At 29.8% G+C, this 21,747-nt stretch overlaps 3 protein-coding genes across 4 annotated transcripts in view; 1 reads left to right on the forward strand and 2 right to left on the reverse strand.

The window, feature by feature from the left end:
• Positions 1-7,373, forward strand: part of Dh31 (diuretic hormone class 2) — a 51,330-nt gene extending 43,957 nt beyond the window's left edge. The window contains exon 4 of the mRNA XM_015509424.2: positions 6,869-7,373. Within this exon, the coding sequence (XP_015364910.1) occupies positions 6,869-7,019 (151 nt within the window). The 3' untranslated portion in view covers positions 7,020-7,373. The remainder of the gene's footprint in view (positions 1-6,868) is intronic.
• Pka-C1 (Protein kinase, cAMP-dependent, catalytic subunit 1) lies at positions 4,878-11,304 on the reverse strand. 2 transcript variants are annotated; one of them, XM_089221820.1, is made up of 2 exons: positions 9,863-11,304; positions 4,878-4,893 (listed from the first exon to the last, which is right to left on the reverse strand). In XM_089221820.1, exon 1 carries the CDS (start codon positions 10,968-10,970, stop codon positions 9,864-9,866), a length of 1,107 nt encoding a protein of 368 aa, XP_089077946.1. In that variant the 5' UTR covers positions 10,971-11,304; the 3' UTR covers positions 4,878-4,893; position 9,863. The 2 variants fall into 2 exon arrangements, with proteins under 2 accessions (XP_089077946.1, XP_015370659.1); XM_015515173.2 differs by lacking the exon at positions 4,878-4,893 and having other exon boundaries at positions 7,990-11,032; positions 11,104-11,303.
• Positions 11,305-14,082: 2,778 nt separating this feature from the next.
• Positions 14,083-16,751, reverse strand: LOC107166378 (uncharacterized). Its single transcript, XM_015515056.2, has 3 exons — positions 16,544-16,751; positions 15,139-15,368; positions 14,083-15,072 (listed from the first exon to the last, which is right to left on the reverse strand). The coding sequence occupies exons 1-3, from the start codon at positions 16,567-16,569 to the stop codon at positions 14,918-14,920; spliced, it is 411 nt and encodes a 136-aa protein (XP_015370542.1). The 5' UTR covers positions 16,570-16,751; the 3' UTR covers positions 14,083-14,917.
• Positions 16,752-21,747: the final 4,996 nt, after the last annotated feature.

Raw genomic sequence — 21,747 nt, forward strand, 5'->3', positions numbered from 1 at the left:
TAGGATTCCTGCACTGATAAAAAAAATACAATAAATAAAACGATGCTTATATAGTTATATTTATAACCATATGGCCAAATGTATACCGAGAGATGAGAATCAAATGAGTTTAATTTAACGGATTCAAAAAATATAGCCTGCTGCACCTAAAGATATTATTTATTTTACAGTACACCAATGATAAATATGCTAATAGGATATATCATAATATACAACTAATAAGACGAGTTTATATCAAGTTATTGAGTGTACCAATCTGCCCGCTCTTGTCCTGTCGATTATTTATAAGTTATAACTATTTTGACGGTACAAGATACAATATTCACTAGTCAACAGTATAAAGAAATAAAATAAGTTGTAATTTTTCAATTTAATTACGAACAATACAATATTTTGATATCTTTGAATAACATTTCTAAATAATTATTATTCATAAGGTGCATTATAATTTCGCATTAGGTTCTGCCTATATTTCAGAAAATAAAAATATTGCACAATTAATAAGTTTGATAATATAGGAAGTGATTCAACTGCAAGTATGCTCTCCTCCATTGTCCCTAAAGTAATGAATTTATTAAAAATGCTAATTTTTGGAATTTTCAAGTAGTTACTTAGGTTGTTTTATACCGTGTAAGAAGTGGCCCATGGGTTGTGGCAATATAAAATATTGTTTCTCAAAATTCACTTTTTTTACAGTAAATATATTTATTTTTATTTAAACAACACCTTCAGTTGAAATGTACACAGAAATAATTATGCCATTATGTTCTTCAATATTTGTGACATATTAACCTACTTTTACATGCAAAGTTAATTAACATGAATATCCTATATAAATTTGCATGGTGACGTACCTCCATTTAAATTTAACAACATTCCTTAATTCCTTACAGTGTATAGTTAAGCGAACGATTTTTTTTTTTAAATTGTTGGCACATCTAAAAATTTTAATTCAAAGTAACTACTTAATTTTGAGTTATTAAACTTTGTATAATCAAGATAATAATCGTTATATATAGGTAATGGATGTTAGTTTGTCAAGTAATCAAATTTAAAATAAATGTAAATATGTAATACGTATAGCAAATATTAAATCTAAATACCTAAGTACGTGCTATAATTTTACTCAACCCATTTCTACAAACATAAAATGTTAATACTTAATATATATATATATATATATATTTTAACTTTATTTTTATTTTTCATTGGTCTTGAAATTATAAATTTCTGCTTCAAAAAGTAAGGCTATTATAATTACATTTATACATAATAATATACATATTTACGTTTTAATAATAACTTATTCAATTAAAATTGATACTTAACTTTACTCATAGTTACAATCGAAGATTTTCAAAAAATATATCACGGTAATGGTTATATCATGGAATATTATTCTTACCTAGTATATTATAAGGTTTAACAACTCAGAAATTACTAGTTATAATTTTTTATTTATAAACATAAAAACAATTTACATGTGAACTAGGAAAAAAGGGTGATTTTTGTTTTAAAAAATAATGTTATATACCCACAGTAAAAATCTTAAATGGCATTAAATATCTAGTACCAGTTGTACCCTACCTGCATATTTAAAAATACCATATTAAATTAAAGATTTCCAAAATCAGAAACTGAAAAACGCAGAGATAAGCAAGGAGCATGCTTGGTGAGTACCTGCCTACTTCGATAAATGAGAATGTCATAATTATTTATTTTATCATTACCTACGACTTTAGTGATGGTCAGATTTTTATTGTACAAAATTAACCCATGTTATAGTTGAGCGAATTCTTTTTAATCGAATATAATATGATAAACGATTTTACACCTACAAAAATAATTAAAATAATTTTTCTTTTTTAAATGACAACAACAATTTTAAATTTTATACACCTAAGCCCTTAGCGGGATATTTTTCTAAAAACTCTAATGTTATGAGGAGTTGTGACAAACAGGGAACTACCCACCAAATTGCGATCCCTCTCGTCTAAACTTTAAATAAACAATCGCTCATTATTGCTACTGTATGTTTAGTTGTCACGTCGTCCCGATTGATGGCAATTTAACATCGTTGTCCATTGACATGGTATGTCTGAGGGGTGTATTTCATACGTTCTATGGTTCTATTAATATAGTTCAGCATACGCGCCTGTAGTGGCGGAAGTCGTATTGTATATACGACGAGTCTTTTCAATGAAATTCCAATGCAAAAATCGAAAAAGACTCCTCAACAGGAATAGCTCATTAATTACCAACAACATGTTATTATCATTGTATTTAATTTCAAGAAACGCAAATGCTGAATGTATTCATTTTTTTTTTTTATATACAATCTATACATAAAAAAAAGTACAAAAGCTAAATGCTGAATATATTTAAAAAATAAATAAAGCATTATTAATGAAATAATCGAACGTATAATCTAAAACGTACCTACACAGTTCACGCAGCTACTCCACTAATATTTCTAAAAATTTAATATACTCAAAAAACTTTTCGATTTTTTAGTGTTGGTCGACTATAAAATATAACTGAAAAACTCAGAAGCGTTATATGATATAATAGATTTATTGTTATTTGAATGAGCACTGTTCCCTAGGGGCTAGGGTATCCCAAATTTATATTATCTTTTTCCGTTTTCGGTGCATTTTTTTAAACATATAATTTAATATAATTGGTTTTTATGTACAAGTTTTATCAATTTTTATTTAAGGTATGGCCTTAAATTTGAGATCATATTTTTAATTTGATATTAAATAGGTACCTCATATAGTAATATGTAAACGAATTTAACATTGACCTATGGGCACCTGGGATAAACAATTAAAATATAACTAAATAAGAATAAAATAATACTGGGATTAGATAAAATGATCATTGACTAGACAATATATAGATATCAATTAAGCATATTCTACTTTTTAATCAAATATAGCTATTGGTATAATTGACAAGAAAATTAACAGACGTAACTTACTCGTTGAATAACCTATAGCGTTGTTACAAAATGTTGAAAATATTATGCTTATAGCAGCAGTAGATAACGAGTCACCGACCACCTTTACCAATTGGCAATATTGTAATGAATAGGAACCTACTTTGTATTTTGTATATATGATACAAATATAACGAATGCACGATCCGTATATGGGAAGACTTAAGAGCAAACTCTAGTACCATTGCTTTAGTGTTATACTAGTATAATAGAACAAAATAATTTCTTATCCACGGTTTTGAGCATGCACAAAAGCGTAATATAATAACAAGTCACTGATGAAGTGCGCGAGGAAATCATAGTGATCTCCTCCTTACCGGCATCGTTGTAAAAGAGATATATAGAATGATTTACCTCCAAGCATATTTACTTCATTTGTAGTAAATTTCTAGTTTTTGAAATTCGTATGTTAACTTTAAGACTTAAGAAGATATGTTCAATTAATTGTAGATTTTTATGTAATTTAAGGAAATCGTGGGCCAATACAATCTTATTATTTCCAAAACTATCTTTTTTTAGCCGTTAGGTAATCAGATAACCAGTTAATTGTTTTGAAAATGTCATGGTACCAATCTAAATCAACAACTGGATGAATAATTTGTAAATATAGGTATATATTTTTTTATCCAACATTTTACATTATATTACTATTCCATTCCACTTCGATAATAAAATTATGATACACAAATAATTCGTTAATTACACGTTTGAAATTCGATTTTAATAAATTGAAACTCTCAGAAAAATATAGTTATATATAGTCAATAAAAATTTAGAGTATTTTTATAATAAATGTACCTAATGTAATAATCAAATAATATAACAGCCTACCAACTGATTACACAGTTATTATGCTTAACTTTAACTTAAACACGATAAATTAAGAAAATAGCTTACAAAATATTACAGGATATAATTCTGTCTTATCCTCGCTAGGATCCTGTTAACTTTAGATTGAATTCGATCCAATTAAACACATAGTTTATCAACCTTGAACCTATTTAAAAAACATTGACCTTAATTGAAAAATCAAAATCTCAAAAATCAAGAATCTTGATTCAAGATGAAACGTTCATAACATAACATAATACTGCTATAAATATAATATTGTTGTTTGTAACCAATTCCCTTAGTGTTTTAATCACCGAATCAAAAATTTTAAGAAAATTTATTAAAACTAATAATAACCAATACCTATACCTATACATTTAAACCTCAATTTTTTTTCTAAATAATTTAAAATTCAGAACCATTAAGTTGTAAAGAGACAATAGAGTACCTAGGCATTTAACTATTTTGATTGTTTTTTTACGAAAGACTACCTATAACCTTTTTAAATTTATAGTACTGCACATAAATATGTACGCATTTTAGTAAGTATAGCCCGATTATAGGTACCACATAACCACATACAAACATAGCTGTTCATATTGTAGTTATATCTATATTTTTGTTTCAATTTACCAAAACTTAGGGAAGTTGTATAATCCAGGGTGGTAAAATATACCATAATATTAAATTTCAAAATATTTTTAATATATTTATTATTTAGATAGCTAGGTAAGTAGGTAACTAATTTTAGTAGGTACGTACCTAATATATTTATTCAATTTTAGTTGGTTATAAATACTAAACTGATTCCATCCTATGCATAAGTACAATTATGTACCTACTATATAAATTGTAACTAGGATTCATAGAATAATATTATTTTTATCTTATATGGAAATATTGCTTACTTTGGCCTATCATTAATAGTTACTTTTCGCAGATACCTACTACTAACCTTCAACAACTCAGCTGTCAGTTAAATTTTGCAATATCCATAACGGGAATATTATTACTCCGTGTTGACTGTTCAGTTTTCTAATACATATTAATATTCATGAAACCTAGTGAAACATAATATTATAAATTAACATCATAAAAAAATGTTTAGTAGTCAGTTGTTTATATCATAAATAATAATAATTGTGGAGGAACGATAAATAAATCATTCTATCGATTAATCGCTATAAATATTGAAACAATTTTAAAAATAATTTCTCTGTAAAAGGATAAGAATTATAAAATTAATTAATCCTCAAGAACATTAGGTAGTTTTACATGTTAGTTTTAAAATTTAAATAATTTATTATAAGACTATGTAGGTAGGTATATCAAAAATATATACGGTACCTATTTAATAGGGTTTGATATGTTTAAGATCTCGAACATTTCGACTGCTTATATAGTTACATTCCTTGAATGTGATTTTTTGTGATTTTATCAAAACGTATAAGCCATAGGTGAGTACCTACCACCTATGTTGATTACAGTAAAATACAATTTTTCAAGCCTGTTTACCCAAGTGCTAAACGTTTGAATTGAAAAAATAAGTAACATCAATTATTTGAAATTCGTTAAAATTTATGAGGTTTTTATATGTAAGCAAGTATCATATATTATATGAGTTAATATTTTTTTTAATAACTCACATATCACAATCATGTTTTATAATACCAAACTATAGATTGAATATTGATCAATATAGTACCTTCACTATGGCTATACAATAGGTATACAATTTTAACTACACTTTTGTCATTGCAACAATTACAAATAATCAAATTTCAAATCAACTTGTACACACATGAGCAATGCCAAAAAAAAAAAAAAAAAAAAAAAGGAAGTGAATACTAATTTAAACTCTCCCCTCTCGAAACACAAACACACCACCAATCAGAAACTCACATATAAAATTATAAAAAGTTAATTTAAACATGAAAACAAATTATAAAAATCACTATACGTGACTATGTATAAAATATCAGTCACAAATATGCATAGGTACCAATATCATGACAATTTTAACTACCTAATTCAATGTTTACAAAAGTAAGTTAAGTTTAAAGTTTAAGTACATACTATATTTATAAAACTTGTAAAAACTTAAATATAATGAAATATAATAAATGAGAATTCAACTTCGTCAAAAAACAAATCATTTAAAAATTTAAAAAATTACACTAAAAAAAGCCATTCAAAGATAAAATCAAACTAACTGAAGTTATAAGTTAAAAATTAAAAATTAACCTAATGGGACTACACAAATTTAATTAATAATCTGATATATAGGCAATATAAAATATCATATAAAAGTTACATAACTTAGTTACTTAGTTAAAAGTAACTTAACTTTAACTTTTTAACTCATAAATGCCCTGACTTGCTATATTTTATACCAAGCTTATAGATTATATAATATATTAATATGTAGTACATAATTATTCTGTAACAATGATACATTCACATTGTTTTAAATGATTAACATTTTAGATTACTTGCTAACTTTATACATAAGTAAAGATATGTACAGTATATTTGTTTTAAAACAAATAAATAATTATTAATATATGTGAAAAAAATATTTAAATTGGTTTAATAAGAAGCAAGCAAATTACATATTTCATTAAAATCAAATATATTGTACCTTCAAATATTAGAATAAGAAAAAACAAAGAATACTATTAAAATGCCCCAAGTATTGTATAAAAACAGATATAGTATGTTATATCAAAGGTTGGTATATGAACTGTTATTATCCAACATTGCAAAACATTGATACACTTTTAAACTTCCTGAGGGGATACAACAACTTTAATCATAAACTAAAGTTTATAACAATATAATTACATAACTTACCTGTTGGTAAATTTCACTACTAATAAGTTGCTCTAAAGGCTAAATTGCATACTTTAACCTTTCAATACTTATGTAGAATCAATTTGAGCTCTTCAGGAATTTAATAGAAATTAAAAACCGTTCATATTATGTACAACTTTAAATATTTTAACTTTATAAAATTGTGCTTTAATTGTTTTCCAGTTCTAAGCGTGGGCTCGATTTGGGCTTAAGCCGAGGCTACTCAGGCACACAAGCGGCAAAACATTTAATGGGCATGGCAGCAGCTAATTTTGCTGGTGGTCCAGGTCGCCGACGTCGCAGTGATATGCTTCCTAAGCTTCTTACACCTTAAACTTTTAGTTTGTTAAAAATTATAATTACAAACTACTACATTAAAATAAATACTAAATATCATATAAATATATGAATTATATATATATATATATAATAATATAATAATATAAATATATATATACCTATATATATTATATATATAGACATATTACAAGTCAATGATTATTTTAAGCATAATCCATCCATTGTTTTGTGAATGTTATCCCACCTTCAGTAGTGTTAACAGATAATATAATGTAATAGATTAGCATAATTGCTTACTGTACGTATTTCTTTTAATTGTAAACTCAATGACTTAAAATGTTTAACTCTTATTTTATTTTATGTCAAAATACAGCATTCCTGTTTTAAACTGTGCTTTTAATATTATCCACCTTAAATATCTGGGTATCAGGTAAACTGATGTATGTTAATGTAGGTATATAACTGTATACATCAAAACATCAAAAATATTATTTTTAAATGATTTTAATAAAATATAATATATATACAGCATAGTATTATAATAATAATTATTATTATGATAGATCTAAAAGAACACTACAAAATAAAATATAAATAAAACCAACATAAATTCATACACAAACAATACCTAATATTAAATGCCATCTAAAATATTAGAAATATTATTTTTAATTTTATTATATAGCCTAATGATTTGTTAAAACACAAAACAAAAACATCACAATTAATTAATAATAATAAAAACATAATAATAATTTAAAATAATACTCATCAATTGTAACTAAAAATAGACAATCGAAAAACAAAAGTTAAACAATAATAAAGTGAAAGATTATAAAACAATAATTATTATTTTAGATGTTTGAAATACTGACTAGGGATCTTCAATGCTCATTTAGACTAAATTTTAGATTATTACACATTAAAAATCTAAACATGGTAAATATTGGTAACAAGAATATGATTTCATAGATTGTGCTTCTTACAAAATGACAAACAAATAATTATAATAAAACATAATAATGTAATTAATTTAGGAGAAATCACAAAAAGACTGTAGGTGTGTAATAAATAAGTAGATAAGTAAAGCGATAATTATTAAAATTATTTTTAGTTTTATTTTAACTTAAAATCATAAGAGCTGACACCATTTCAAGACTGATACCTAAAGAAAAACATAATTTTAAGTTAAGTACAAGTTGTTATATGTAGATGCTTCTAACTCCGGGAAACATACCCTGAACTCCGCACGAAAAATGAAATATCAGTTAGAGCTTAGTATATATATAAACAAAAAATACATACATGGGTATTAGTATTCTGTCACAAAATGTTGGCAAGCCAATTTAACATTATATATTAAATAGGTATAATTAATGGGACAAAATATTTTATTTTTTTAAGAAACCTAATAAAATGCTAATATCTAGAATATCTTTTACTGTTTAAATCTATAATTATAATTATATTAATTATTATTGTATATTTTGTAGTATATTTTCAATGTGAACTCTACATAAAAAAAAAAACCATTTAACACATTATAGCATTGCACTCGACACAAAATAAAAATAAATAAACAAATAGATACATAATATGTATAAAGAAAAACAAAACAGAATACAAAATGAATAGTTCTTAGTGAATTCCAAATAAAACATCAAAAAATATCCAAGAATAAATAACATACAACAAGTTAAAATTCTTTAAATGTCTATACAAAAATTAACAATTAATCAAACTTGATTTAAGAAACTTTACATTTGGGCTAAAACATTAAAGTAAATATTACATCATTTAAATGCAATTTATTTTCAAAATGTTAGCATTTAAAATAATAGATTTAATCATTCAGAAAAAAAATATTTTTACTATTATTATAATTTTTTTGGTCAACATTATATGAACAAAAAATTGCATTAAGATTATAGATTTATAATGTGACTTCACTAGGAACTATCCACTTCCAAAAAAAAAAAAAAAATATTAACAATAATAATCACCATACAGTAATTAATATTAGACAAGCTCTTTAAAATGTTTAAACAGATAATAAAAGCAATGAAATCGGATACCTGTTGTTCAAATGGTGGTTCAATACAAATGGCACCGATTTTAAACATAAAATAATACATTATGATGAGGAAAATTCTTTACGTATACACTTAAATTATTGGCTAAAAAAAATTGTTCTATTCATTTTAATAGTTAGTTAAACCACGTTTGATTATTTTGAGTAAATAAAATGGTTTGAAAAAACTTAGGCAGTGGTGTACGCAGAGGTCAGAATATACTATTATGTAATAATAATATGATATAAGTAACAACTAGTAATATTTTAATTTAGTTAATTATTAATAATTATTTTTATTATTATTATTGTTATAATATATATTATATATACGTTTATTTTTTTTTACAAATAACTATATTTCAATTATCTATTAAGTCCCAATTTGTCAAAATCTAACAACAAGAAAGGATCAAAAGAAATATATTAATTCAAATATTGTAAACAAATTAACAAAAGAACACAATCAATATAAAAAGAGATTGTATCTTATCTAAGGTAGAGCAAGATTGTTAAATTGTATAAATATACCCAAGTATATTTAAATGTATGAAATGTACCATTGTCACAATGATGTAATAACAATATTTCTGAGTTTTCTGACTCTTGAACAAAGTTGATCTTCTGCGAACGCCACTGGCTAAACAAAGCCATCTTAGTAAAAACCTACTAAAATCATAATAATATTGATACAAGCAGAATTTCTCATAAACAGTTTGGTCCTCCTATTTTAATATTAATTGTGTACTGAGGTTGCAAAAACAAAATGTATAAATGTATCTAAATAAAATAGACAGTTTGCATACCTTAAAACTCTGCAAACTCTTTGGCGCATTTTTCCGTCGAAGAGATTCTCAATGCTTCTTCCTCGTATTCGTCAAAATTGCTTGTGTCTCCTGGTCCTTTGCACCTAGGAATGAACGGAGCTTCAATTTTCTTCTGGAACACAGCAATCCAATCTGTTGATGCAAACCATTTGTGTCCTTTGATATCGTTGACACCGTTCTTTAGGTTGCCAAATCGTTTAGTAAGATCCACTTGTAGCAAGTTCCTCAGTAGGTCTTTAAGGTCAGAACCAAAATGTGATGGGAAACGTACTTTGCCCGAGACAATTTTCTCGTATATCTGTATAGGTTGGTCGGCAAAGAACGGTGGATAACCAGCAGCCATCTCATATACTAGAACTCCAAGAGCCCACCAGTCAACAGCTTTATTATATCCCTTGCTTAATATAATTTCAGGTGCCAAATACTCAGGCGTACCACACAAGGTCCATGTTCGCCCTTTGACACGTTTCGCAAAACCAAAGTCAGTCACTTTCAAATAGCCCTGCGAATCGATCAGCAAGTTTTCTGGCTTGAGATCTCTGTAGATTAGGTCAAGATAGTGTAGGTACTCGAATGCTAGCACTATTTGAGCCGCGTAAAAACGCGAATGTGGCTCGCTGAATCGGCCAACTTTTCGCAGGTGAGAGAACATTTCACCTCCCGGCACATATTCAAGCACCATATATAAATTGGAATTGTCCTTGAAGTGATATTTCAAACTGACGAGGAACGGAAAACTGATTGCTTGTAAAATCCTCTTTTCGTTCAAAGTGTGCTCTACCTGTTTCAACTTAACCACTTTCTGTTTATCAAGTATTTTCATGGCATAATACTCCTTGGAAGCCTTATGTTGTACAATCATTACACGGCCAAACGAGCCCGTACCCAACGTCTTGATACGGTCAAAGTCTTCGAGGGCCGCCGTGTTTGTGGGGTTCTTTTTCCACTTCTCCTCGAAGTCTTCCTTGGCTTGGTCGAGGAACTCTTTGACGCTCTCGGCCGAGTCGCCTTTCTTGTTAGCCGTCGCGGCGTTGCCCATTGCGTTCGCTTTTTTACCTTCCAGGGCTCTCAACGAACGAGTTGTCATTAACTAACGACGTTCAGCTAATTTTCAATGTGCTGCGCCGAACGTCCAGTGCACGGTCAACGCTATATTTTAATCGAAACAGTCTCTATACTGTCAAGTTAATCAAGCCTAAAGTGTATCATCACGGGCTTACCTCAGAATCGGACGAGGCTGGTTCGGCGGAACGACGGCGATATTCGCAAACGCTCGGGCACTGTCATAATTGATTATTGTTTAATCAACGACTTACGACGAACGGTAATGGGATTAAAATCACGGAAATACATAAACAAAATGGTCAATAGGAAAAATTGATAGGGAATGAATTTTTCCTTTTTGTTCCCCCGACCAAAATTTCTCAAAATGGCCGATCGATCAGCTGCGAGTAAACCATGGAAGAGACAACTTCCGGACCCTGGAAGAAAAAGCACATATTGCACAGCCACGACCGTCGTCACTCACCCATATCCTGTTTGCCAAAATGCCAACGCCGGGCACCGGACGATATGTTTGTGGAGTGTGGACCATCGTCATCCTAATCACACTCACGGCCACACTACACCCGGCGAATGGTAAATGGAAATTGCCTATAACAACAAAAATGGCGACCGATCTCGTACTCGTTGTGTCAAACAAAATAAAATTATGATATTAAAATAATCATGCTCTGCTCATTAGTTATTTAATATTTACTAATGATTTATAATCTATAACTTATTAATACTCAACTCTCCAATCCATTTTGTCTCTGAAAGCCCGTGCAATTACTTGTTTCACTTACATGAATAATTAAAAGATTAATATTCTTAGTATATTCTAATATTTAATAACAATGTAAAATACACCAAAATATTGAACACAATATAATTGACTAAAAATGTGGAAGTCGTCGCACGGCATAATAATGACAGTTACATTTATATCGATTTAAATCGAAAAATAAAGAATAAAAGTAGACCTGTCAACAGGGACGGCGCGAGGGAGGGCAATCGGGGCAGCTGCCCCGGGCCCCGCGATTTTAAAATTATAACCAAGGCCCCGCAATTCTTAAATTATATTTTATACTGTTCAGAGATTAGTTAGTTTGGATAATATGTAATGTGACTGTTATTTATTTTGCACGGGGTCCCGCAAACCCGAGCGCCGTTCCTGTCTGTCAAAACTTTTTACAATCGATAAAAAACCAGTTTTTGTTTGTTAAGTACATAATAGTTCAAACTCTTGTCATGAGATGAACACTGAACACAAAATTAAAATATATTCCATGACATCATACATAACACGTTTTCTACTTTCTAGTTTCCACAGGATAATGAAATATTATAATATGTTCTTAAATAATAATCTGTTATTATAATATAATACATGAATAATCAACATTTAAAGCATGCTGACCGTGTCCAGTTTTCTGAAAGGAAGCGTTGCATATCGCAAGAAATATTTTTATACTTCACAACTTTCAAACATAAGTCACAACATTCATAGTCATGAAAGATTACGATTATATTACTTATATTAATAGGTATACTATATTCTAAAATGGTAAACATCACTTAACAGTAATTTTAATGTCCGATATAATTTTTTGCCATCTACACAACCAAGAAAAATATATAATACAGACATTTTAACAATTTTTAAATACTTTCTTATTTTTCATTAAACCAACTAAAACCATTGCCTTGATAAAAACTTCATTTTTATACCATGGCAGTAATTTTACTTATAGAATTAAGATTAGCAGTCTCAAGAGTCTAATAGACAGTTGGAATAATAGATTATTGAGGATATTTATTTTCAAATTTTTCAATACAAATAATATACAATACTATATAGAATATTATGTATACTAGGGTACATTTCACTGGCAAGTAAACCATATGTATCCTTCATAACTAGTGATTTTGAGTCTACATCACATTCAAGTGATGATATAATAACCAATACAACATTAACAAACATAAATGCCAAAATAAATTTAAATCTTAACTGTTAACATAGTGTTATGCATAAATCATCACAAGTTGAATTATTGTAGTTCGTCTAATTCCATATAAACAAAATACTATTATCATTTTACTCATATTGGCTTTTCAATATACTTTTAATATAGTTAGGGCTGTGAATTGATACTCAAAACTAATGAGACAACAATAAAAAATAAACAGAACATTTTAATTTCAACACAATATTAGAAACAAGCAGAAATCTTTAAATATTATTTTAATTATGAATGTTAATACATGCATATAGTCAATATTGATGCTAAATGGTACATTTTCAATCAGTGATTAAATAAGTATTGCGATTTAGTATTAGACATTTAATATTTGGTTGATCACATCAATAATAGAGCTGGATGGAATTTAAAATGAAGGATAAGATTATTTGTGGTTGTGTTGATAGTAAAATATAATATATACATTAAGAAAATAATCTTGAATAAATTTAACAATAGAATATTATGTTTTCATTAAAATACCATAAAAATGTGTACCAAAACAAGAATTCAAGATGTTAAATAAATTAAAATTCCTACATAGAAAAGATAAATTGTAAAATACAAAATCTATGTAATTATCCATGAGACTGTTACAACCAAAATAGATTGAATAAGTTAATGTATTACATCCATACATAACCTTAGAAATATTGTACAAAAAATAAAATACAAAAAAGCTGATAATTATGTTCAACAAAAAATATCATTTTTTTTATCAATTATTTTATAAATGAAAATTAATTGTTTTTTACTAATTACCTAAATTTTAACCAATTTATGAAGTAAAAATGTTCATGGCTATGTTAATGAAGGTTGAGGATACTAAGTAAATACTCATTATTATATTAAAAATGTCACTTAACAAAAAAAATTTTTCTCTTAATTATGACTATTATTTTACAAATGCAACTATAATATAATTCTTGATTAGCCTATACAAATTGTAATTAATTAATTAAATGAAAAACTAATATGACATATTAATTGTAGAAATTGTTACAGTACCAATTAGTGTTATTAATACTTAATAATCATATGATTAATATTAACATTTTAACTTAATAAAATTTGTCATAAAAATAATTTGGTATTGAATAGGATTAAGTTAATCTAATAAATCACAAATGCATGTTGTACATTCTAGACAATTTATTAATTAAAACAGATACAGTACAGTACAATTTATGACTGTGTAAGATACACAGTTTTTTAGTATTACCAAAACAGAACTTTGAAAAATATTTTTAAATAATCATAAAAATTACACCAAATTTATACAAAGAAAAATTGAATGAAATGCGGTGTATACAAGGGTAAAAAAAATAAAATAGGTAGGACTTTATAGACTATATAATATATATAATTACCGTTGGTAAATATATTTAATTCTAGAACTGCATTATCCTTAATAGGTAAATTGTAATTACAACCATATATTATAGTTTTAAAAATGTATTCCACTTTGAACTTATAGATAAATTATTTATTTAAATTTAAAGTAGAATATAATACAAAAACCCTACTAGTGGGACCACAAGGTACTACTAATTTTCTAGCTACTTACATTGTAGTTTAGAGAAATATTGATAGTTTTCAATATTAAAATTAAAAAGAAACCATCCCTTGTCTAAAACTATACTTTTGTATAATATAATTTTACCATATCCTATAGTAAAAAGATATAAAATAAAAATTGACCAAGTTCATTAAGACGTAAATAAAAAAACCATTAACTTAAAATTAAGTTTAAAATTAATTAATTATCAAAGTACCGCGGAGCTGTCGAGTTTTGAGAAAAAGAAACATTTTGTACGTCATATTATAATTTGGAGCAGTTTTTACAAATTGAACATGGAGAGTTTATAATTCATGAATCAAAGAGATCTGCTTCGAAGTCAAAATGGTAGTTATCATTATAACAAAAGGAGGGCAGGGTCTAGAATAATTTAATGTCATGGACAAGTGTTTACGCTTCGACAAATTGGGGCTCTGCAGTAGCTGGATCTTCTTCAGCTTCTTCTAACTTAGCCTTCTTCTCGCTGTCTTCTGATTCAACAGCAGCTTCTGAAGCACCAGATTTCCTCTTGACGCCTTTTTGGCAACTGTCTGTTTCTTCGTCATCTACAACAAATGTTAAGTTAATTAGTCAAGTTTTTATAAAATAAACTAATATTATCTAAAACAAACCTTTGGCATCACCATTCTGTTCCTTTTCTACAACATCCTCATCTTCTTCTTCCTCCTCTGAAGCACCATTTTCTTTTACTTCATCATCTTCCTCTTCAGCTTTTGCAGATCCATTTTCAGCGGCCTTTTCTTTCAACGGAGATTCAACTTTCTTGGCAGGAGAATCTGGCACCTTTTTATCTTTCACTGGCGAGTCTGCGACTTTCTTTTCTGGGGTGGTGACAGTTTCACTAAACATAAGGAGAAACATTCAAACTATTATTACAAAACAAATGTCAGGTGATTTAACTAAACATCTTAATGTATCTACGACTTACTAAGATTCAAAAATTACAAGTGATATAAGGATTCTAGCAGGTGGTCAGTGGATGTTTAATTTATAATCACGGTGTTTACAAACAATTGAAGTAATTATAATAATTTGATCTTTTAGCAGGTTAGAAGTTAAAATTTAATCATATACCTGATATATGCAAATACTCATATACATAAGATTAGAGTATAATTATCAAACATTAATTACATTTTTTTTACACAGTGAATATGTGAATAAGCGAACACATGAGTTTGACACATTAATTGGCTATTATTATAAGTAGCAATATTGACACTACCTAATGGGCCAATTATGAGGGCAATGATGATTACAAGAACGAGGGGTCAACGTGCTACTTGCCTAACCTCTGTTAATTATTGAAACTTGATAAAGCGTAATTGCATAAGCAACAACACACATACGTTATCTATAAATCAAATGTTATTTATTTTTTCGCGAAAATCTAGAATGCGTGTGGCTGGCGCACCGTCAGATCACGAACCACGTGAACCACCGACAACTAATAATCCGAAAAAAAATCGAAATCAGTCTGCGAGGTCAATAAGCTTAAGACATTTTTGTCTATAAGCTTAGTGTCTTTTGATCATCAGATAAAACCGCGTCTGAAGCACGAACATGTGATTCCCACGCCTGACCGCGAAAATCGTCAGAAGCCGGATGTACCCTTAGTAAATGAGAGTTAGGTGAAACACGGTAGGTTACGGTTAACCGGTGAGGGGGTATACGGACGTTACGAGCGTCCGCCGGGAGAGGCGTCGTCACGGGTCGAGGGAGACGATCGTCGGCAGCGGTCAAAGACTCGCGGCGAGCAAGCGTCTCGTCGCGGTATTAGCGTCGGCGTCTAAAGAGGTATGCGCGCTAATATAACGGTGAGCGGGGGAAAAAAAGCGGCCCCTCATGGCTGTGGTCGCGACGATAACACCCGCGGCTACGACGCGTCGGCGCGAATAAGACAGCGACAATATTAATACAAAACAATAATATACAAAACCAACATACATTCAATAATAATAATAATCTTAATAATACAAATAATAATAAATAATAATAATGGTATTAAAGACTTACATCACATCAGCTACAACGTCAGCCATTATGTTCGATATTTTTAGCGTTTGTCGGCAGAAGAGCAAGCGAAAAGCGGATAGGAACTGTGTTGTGCGTTCGGTAACGGACTCGGAATAAATAAACGGTAGAGCTAGCACGACAAAGGAAAGAGATGCGGCGTTTGCGTTTCGCGAATGAGAAGAAGCGTCGGTAGCGGCGGCAACAATGGAGGGAATGCCGCCGGACGCCAACCGCGGCGCGTACCCTCAACTATCGACTACACTCTGATACTATCGATGTTTTGCCAGACCGCGTCCGCCGGTCACTAGACCCGTTTCAGGGCTCAAAACCGCTGAAAATTACACGGAAACTACGAATGAAGATTTCTAACATGCTCTCTTCGTGAAAACTTCCGTTTCGAATGGTTTTTAAGGGCCCCAAGTCGCCAAAATCGAATGGGCATCGATCACGATTTCTTGGATCTTGTCGGCGTGGGTGAAAACCGTTGAACCGTAAGAGCGCATGCGCAGTGACCTCGATCGGTCGAGCCAATGCGACATGGCGACATCTGGATAGTGTGACCAATAGCAAGAGTTGCCTGGTAAACAATTCTGCAGTTGGCAACGCCGTTCGGCTTTTATATTTTCACGACGCTTGCGACCCCTCCGACCCCCGACCCACCGAACAACAAGAGTTCATGTCGTTCACGACCACCCGCCTCCACTTGTAATCCTGACAGTTTCGCTCGCTTTTTATACATCTTTTTCTTTTCACATTATTCTACCGTACGTTTTATTATTATTATTATTATTATTATTATTACTATACCTACCATTCGTTTATATTGGGTTTATTTTGGCGGGTTTACGACTTAGATGGCGGGAGAGAAAAATCAACAATTCAACCATAACATAACGTTTATGATACTATAAACGTATAATATGATTTATACATATGAATATATGATATTGGTTGACCGCCGCCGTCACACCACCCGTTTATAAAATCGTCTTTTCGCAATCGTATAAATGTAAAATATGATAAATAATAATATAGTAAATACTAAATACGAAGTCGAATTCTCTTCTTGTATCCCATTGATCGTCATTCGTAATAATAATATTAAATATGCCAATTTAAACAATAACAATTTTATGATATGGTCATTATTGCAATGACTGTCGCTGTATTTTTCACCCAACGATCGATGATTCAAAATTCCGTGTCCACGTAGTACGTACTCTATGGACTTCGCGTTGTTTGTTATACTTTCCTAACTGTTAAGCAGTTTGGCTATTCAGTTTTCTAACGTGTTAGAATTTGGTACTCAGATATCCAAAACAGGACGTATTTTGAAACCATTATGCACCTCCCATTAACTACATTTTGTAAGTTGTAATCAGTCGTTAAAATGTTTTGTCTGATCATAAGGATACAAATTTTTAATGCTTATAACTCAAGTTCTATACACGATTCTTCTGCTTTTGTGTATTTTTGTTCGGAAATTCCCAAGTTCAAGTTAATCTGTTGCGCACATTCACAATAAATTATATTGATAATTACCAATATTTATATACATTAAATTGCATTAATGCGTGTACGAAATATCGAAACGGGCGAGAAAGTAAATATCTCCTCCTTTCCACTAGTATAGCCGATTACTTGGCGGAGGTACACAGTAGTCGTAACGTCAACAAAATTTTTAATAATTTATTTTTTCGTCTTTCAAGTGTACGTGACACACACTGACACCGTGTACTTTGGCAGAGCAGCTGCAAGACGCGTGCGGCGTGCCAGATGCCGGCGGTGTAATAATAAATAATAATATTATAAAAACCACAAATGAATAATGAGTATTATAGGACGCTACACGAACGCCGACGATCGATTTATTAAACGGAAATAACCAAACGTTATTATATTATTATTATTTTGGGCTAGTGCTAGGCAGCCGTAACGCCGCATAAAACCATTAGACTAATATGATATGGCTAATAATGAAACGTTGCGAGTTTTGACGATCGCTGATCGCTGTTGCCTCTTGTTTGCATTTATACTTTATAGGTTATAGTTATATTATTCCTCGAAGATAAAAATAAAAATTCGGAAAAATCGCAATGTAGACTGGTTTTTTTTGTCTGCGTCTTGATAATTATTCTGACTTTCCAAGAAATAAATATGATTCTTCGGCCGGACCGCTGATTAACGAATATTACCAAATAATACCGGTAATAATAATATACTCTTACGGCTGTACGGATGAAATATACAGTTCGGAGCGTTTTCGAGGGATGCCGATTAACGGATAGAGGGTGCTCTGTTGCTCATTTTTGGGTGGAGGGTCTTCACTCTTCCCTGAAACAGGAAACATAGCTTATACTATTTTCTTCTGAGTTTTAATAGTGTTAACCTGTCATATGCATTATAATAATTTATAATAATAGTATTATACTACTCTTGGGTGTAGACTTGACACTATTTTTGGTTTGATACGCTGTAGCATATTAATATTTAATTTTTAACACGTAGGTATGTCGTTTATAAACCATACGCGGTCAGACGATGGGACAATCGACCGGCAAACCAAACAAATCCATTGTAAACCTATACGATATAATATACTGGACCGTCCAAACAAAATTAACGAAATGTACCTGTGTAAGTTCTAACGATTTATTCTAGAGAATGGAGTTCAAAACAACATATTATAATATGCAATGTTACATATGTATATAATATATACACACGTAGAATAATAGGTATAACAGTACACAATGGCGTAAAAATCCATTGAGGAGAACGACGGTCGACGGCGATTACGTACGCGGCCATTGTGCGCCGGTAGACTACACGGTTTTATAGTTTTATACGTTATACATTCATAATATTATAATAATAGAAATGCGATGGCGCAAAACATAAAGTCCAGTAGAATTGTGTCTACACTAGATCCGCGTAATATTATAACAATAATTAGAAAAATGTATTTTCTGGGACGTTCGACATAATATTTTAGCGGTGATTCACAATAATCTATGGAGAATCGGTCTCCAGACACAATATAGCTACGTAAACGCCATTCTTCGGATATAGTATTAATCTTGGTTATTTTCATTCTAAATACTAAAACGACTTCAAAACCTTTCAATTATTATATACCAGTAAGCCGCCTTATTTTAAACGCCCACGCGCCACTAGTTTTTTTTAAAATTATTATCGCAGTTGCGTCCTCGAATACAAGTAATGATTATAATATTTTTATCAACCGAACCACGCTTGAGACGTTTTACAATTTACGCGATCGTGACACGCCGACGCAACGAGACCGTCAGACTTGGTCGGCCGCCGCGCACTCCTTGGCAGCGTTTTGCAAGAAAATGTTTCTTATTTTTTTTTTTTTTTTTTAAACATAAATTACCGATATAGGTACCACATCGTCATGTCGTCGGCGGATTAACAGTTGACACTCGATGCATGATTTTAATCGCATTTAATTTTCGCTACGTAAACAAGAATTAATCAATAATATAATAATTAATAATATTGTGGCGAGTCTATAAAGATAAAAATATCATAATAATACTCTTTCGATACTGAGTAATCGACTTGCCGGCGATGGAAGTGCGGCGTTATCGGTGAAACGGTTATCAGATTCTACGCTGAATCGTAGCAATATAATATTATTTTTGAACAGCCGTCGTCGAAACCCGCTAATCGTTTTAACTCCAATGAGTCCAATGTCTCCATACGTACTTAGTGCATATTACTAAAATACTATTTAACTTATTATTATGATTATGATTTAACTTTTAAGTACTATTGTTAAATATTATCGAGCGTTGGATTTTATTAAGTCTCCGAAGATATATGTCATACACTATTAAAAAATGAATTCATATTTGAAATATGAAAATATAATATATGCGTTTTCTCCAATTCCTGAATATCGTCACTTGTTATTTTCTAATTAATTTCTTAATATAATTTAAAGTTAAAACAATCTTCAGGTTGGACGCGCGCGAGTAAGTTAATACGCTTAATTATAGTATATATGTTTTTCGTTGATTTTTTTCACTGCTAGATATCATGATCACCAAACAAATATGGTGTAACACTATTATGTCATTATTCGCTATTGATACATTCTTAAATACATTGTTTTTATAGTAATTACCTAACCGATTTTAGCGAATAGCTTCAATAGCGTTCAAAATTGACAAAATTTCCTAAACTTCAGATTGATATATATTTTCATATTTCATTAATCATTACGCATTAATGAGTTTATCAAACAATATGAAGTAAAATCGAAATTTTTAAACAATTACGATTAAGTGTGATCTGAATACATGGAACTCGAATCTCGAATAGTCGAGTCATATTATATTATAACAAAATTGTGGTTGTGCTTGTGAGTAAATAGTTGTGTTTGTGTCCTGCGACAGTCTACCATTTTGTTTCCTAAATCATGGAGGAAACAACATACCCTAATAATTAATATCACAGAATATAATGAATATATAAAATTTCATATTACCAGCTGCTATATGTCTATATTATGTCCTATTACCACAGAATACAGATTATATAATCTGTGCTATTGCTATTACCATAGAACAGTCTATTACCGTAGAATAATATTGAAATGGAAATACGAATTTAACATAAACCATGAATCACGAACCATGAAATAATTATATCAATTATCAATTTACTTGATTACAAATTCTTCTACTTAAATCAAGGAGGATCCAAGACAAAATTTTATTTTAAATATATTTTCTAATGGTTAGTTCAATCCGTAATATTAAACACTTAAAAACTAAAAAGAATCTTAAGACTATAGGTCATTTTAAGTATATGACTAATTTTTAATCGTGATTGAAGAATTAATAATTACATATTGACTCATCAATGAATCAATCGTAAAAAAATAATATTTAGAAACGAATTGAACACTCCACAAAACCAATATTAATACATTTAGTCTTTGGAGTTTTGGAAAATTCTTGTATAGACACATATTTTGTTTTCAATACATATTCTGTCTTCTGTGTTTAATTGTGACCAAAGGGTAGAATGGTAGAAACGAAAAAATCAAAAAGCTTTACAAAGATAAGGCATCTAACCTTAGATCTAGATTATAAACGAATCTGAAAAATACTCAGTGTAAAACACAATTCTAGTAATTCTACACCAAGGTGGTTTTGATGACGAATGTCGAT

Source organism: Diuraphis noxia, unplaced genomic scaffold (genome assembly GCF_037042655.1).
Source record: "Diuraphis noxia isolate RWA-SAM2 unplaced genomic scaffold, SU_Dnox_SAM2 contig0003, whole genome shotgun sequence".
Taxonomy (NCBI): domain Eukaryota; kingdom Metazoa; phylum Arthropoda; class Insecta; order Hemiptera; family Aphididae; genus Diuraphis; species Diuraphis noxia.